The 3,307-nt window shown below is 39.9% G+C and overlaps 1 protein-coding gene across 1 annotated transcript; it reads right to left on the bottom strand.

The window, feature by feature from the left end:
* Positions 1 to 1,750: 1,750 nt before the first annotated feature.
* On the bottom strand, positions 1,751 to 1,963 carry LOC129325500 (40S ribosomal protein S28-like). Its single transcript, XM_054973190.1, has one exon. It carries the CDS (start codon positions 1,961 to 1,963, stop codon positions 1,751 to 1,753), a length of 213 nt encoding a protein of 70 aa, XP_054829165.1.
* Between the last annotated feature and the right edge of the window lie 1,344 nt (positions 1,964 to 3,307).

Raw genomic sequence — 3,307 nt, 5'->3', positions numbered from 1 at the left:
CTATTTATTTGATAGAGCAGAATTATAGTATTTTTTAAAAAATTTTCCCCACCTAACTTTGTTGGGGGGAGGTGATTTTTCTCAATAAATAAAATTTAAATGATCACAGAAAATATAAGGTTGGATCCTATGGAAGGCTTCTGATGACTAGAGGGTGAAAATTTTGATAATTCCCCTACCCACTGCAGATTTCTAATTCCCCCTCAGGTGTGTAGGGGTGGGGTTGGGCTGCAGCAAGGGGAAAAGGGAAAAGATATATTCCACTGAGATAATCCTTCTATCAACAGAAATTTTCTGTAGGATCCAAGCCAAATTAAAGGTGCATAATAAAAACACAGTGTAATGTTACCTCAGCATATTTTCTCCCTTTTAGTTTGTAAAGAAAAGTATTAAAAACGTAAGTTTAGTTAATGAGAAAAAATTGCATAAAGAGTGCCAGATTCACTTAAAGCTTTCTGACTTGCCTTCTTTCACAAACACAATCCATCCTTTGCCATAGAGACAACGGATGGGATGCAATATTATACGGTAGTGGGAAGAAGCAAAGGAACGGACAAGCCACTGCTCCTTCCAAGCAGTGAGAACAACATGCACAAATAGACTTTATTACAGTTGCGTGCATGCATATATGTTCTCTCTCTCTCTCTCACACACACACACACTGTACATTTTACACACAAACCTATACATGGTTGATAAAGGGGAATGAAGCAGAGGAAAGGAAATCTTCCCTTTGTGTTCTTCCCTATCCCCAGTCATTCAAAAACCACCCCCAGCACACACACACACACACACACATATATATGCACAACACAGCACAAGAAAAATGTCATCCCTATCTGTGTCCATGCTTTTCAGATGAAAGTTTCTTTGCAACTCATTATTAAGGATTATTCAGAAGCAGGACAGGAAGTGAGAAAACTTGTCAAAACAGAAATTCCCTTCAACATCTAGCCAAGCAGCTATGCTGGAAATTGCCTACAAGAAGAGTAAGTAGCAGAGAAATTAAAGACTTAAGAAAATTGGTCACAATTGAACCCAGACAGCCATCAATAGGGCTAATGGCATTAATGGCAGCATCTTGCTTCAGATGATAAAATGAACACTGTGATTTTTAAATATATTTTGGAAATTAATCCTACCACCTTTCTTGGCAACTATAATTTTGATTAAGCAATCCATAGTCAACCCTGAGGATCTCGTAAAAAGTTCCTAAAGATCTGATCATTATTAATGAAGTATTTATGTGGAATTATCACAAGTAAGTTTCAAATAACATAGATTACATGTGGATGAATAGCCATTTTAATAATGTTTATCAATCTCTGGGGTGAAACTTCTAACACCTGCAACTTCTGTTCATGTCATGCTGAATCTTAGTTTCATTTGTCCCTTTTCATTCTAGCAAGATGCAAATCCATAACAAGTATTTCCTATTTATCTCAGTTACTCCAGACAGTACTGTGTATCTCTCCCCTGCCCTCTCTCTGTGTGTAAACTAAATATTTGCAGTAGAAAAAAGCAAAACTCCAGTAGCACCTATAAGATTAACAAAATTTGTGGTACGGTCTGAAGAAGTGAGCTGTGACTCATGAAAGCTCATACCCTAACACAATTTTTTTTGAAGGGACATAGACACTTTATTCAATTGCATCCAAAGTTTCAGCAATCCTCAGCTGGAAGGCAGCAACAGTTCACACTCAAGGAATCAGAGGCCACAAGGGTGAGGGGTATGGCAGGAAGGGATGGATCAGCGCAAGCGGTGAGCCTCCCACTCTGATTCCAGCAGCATCAGCAGCACATCTCCTTCCCAGACGGAACCTTTCATATTGCGGATGATGGCGCGACTAGTGTCATCCATGAATTCCACTTGGACCTGCATGCACTGGCCTTGAGAACTGGTCCGGCTGAGCACTTTGGTAACCTGGGCCAGCTTACTAGGCTGCACACGGCTCATGTCCATGGTGGAGCGGAGGCGACTGAAGGGGCCCGACTACAATTTTTGTTAGTCATATATGTGCTACTGGACTCTTGCTCTTTTCTACTTCTACAGACAGACTAACACAACTATCCATCTTGAATATTTGCAATTTTTTTAGATTTATACAGATGGAGTTCCATATCATTGAACATTTAATATTTAGTGCTGGATCTCATATGCAGCTTGAGAGCATGCAAGGAATGTTTCTGGGAACTTCATTTGTAAAAAATGGGGCATCTACATGGAGGTTCTGTGTGAAATCACAGTGATTTGCATAGTAATAGCTCTGTGTGTGTGTGTGTGTGTGTGTGTGTGTGTGTGAAAGTACGCACCATGAGCAATGATGACTCGTTCTTTACTGCTTTGAAAAATCCCTATTGTATGTCTCCAGCCTCCAAGGCAAACTACATGATGTCTTCCATGAAATATCTGTTGCCAGGCTGTACCATTCTGTACTGCATGTGGGCAATCAAATGCTTGAATGCTTCCTCATGTCAAAAATAAAACTCCTTCTCCCTGACTGGCATGTCATTTTTATATGCAGGAGAGAGCTTCAAAGTAATCAATCCCCCACCTGCAATTTCAGGTAGTATGATCCAGCAACAAGAATATCATTTTATACAGGGCAGCTGATTTTGCTACAGGGAGTCTGAGTATTTTGTTCCCTTTCAGAATATTTAACTGGTTTTTCCATTAACTATGGACATTTTCAGTGAACAAAAATACTGGAGTATCTATACATAAGAAATGGAGATGAGCCATCTGAGAAGGAAAATAATTACATCTGAAAATAAAGAAACTTAAGAGCACAGGCAAGTTATCACTGAGAGACAGTGTATGTAGTGGTTAGAGTACTGTAGTTGAATCTGGGATTCCAAGTTCAAAACCTCACCCTGTCATGGAAGCTCACTGGGTGACCTTGGGCCCATCACATAGTCTCAGCCAGACCTCCTTCACAGGTGGTTGTGAGGATAAAATGGAGACGAGATGGATATAAGTCACTGAGTCCTTACTGGGGATAAAGTGGGGTATAAATAAAGTAAGTGAACAAATACATTATAACTAGAAATTATCATTTGAGGAATTTTTAAGTTCATTGAGTCTACCAGCAAGGTAGTTGTAGTACTGCTGTGTCCCTCTTGTATTTTAAAAGCCCTGTAAACTGCATGCCCGCTGCTGTTCTTTGCATTGCAGTGTTGCTGCACTGATGCTCAGGAGATGACATGCAACGGGGCATGCTCAGTGACTCTCTCAGTGCAGATGACTCTACTATGATAAGAAGACCAAATGGGATGAGATATTGCCACAGTACAATGAAAAGAAGAG

The sequence above is a fragment of the Eublepharis macularius genome, chromosome 3 (assembly GCF_028583425.1).
Source record: "Eublepharis macularius isolate TG4126 chromosome 3, MPM_Emac_v1.0, whole genome shotgun sequence".
NCBI classification, from domain to species: domain Eukaryota; kingdom Metazoa; phylum Chordata; class Lepidosauria; order Squamata; family Eublepharidae; genus Eublepharis; species Eublepharis macularius.
This window is presented reverse-complemented; position numbering and strand designations above follow the sequence as displayed.

Excerpts from the sequence above, each read along its gene's own strand:
- LOC129325500 (XM_054973190.1), bottom strand. The coding sequence starts at position 1,963 with ATGGACATGAGCCGTGTGCAGCCTAGTAAGCTGGCCCAGGTTACCAAA.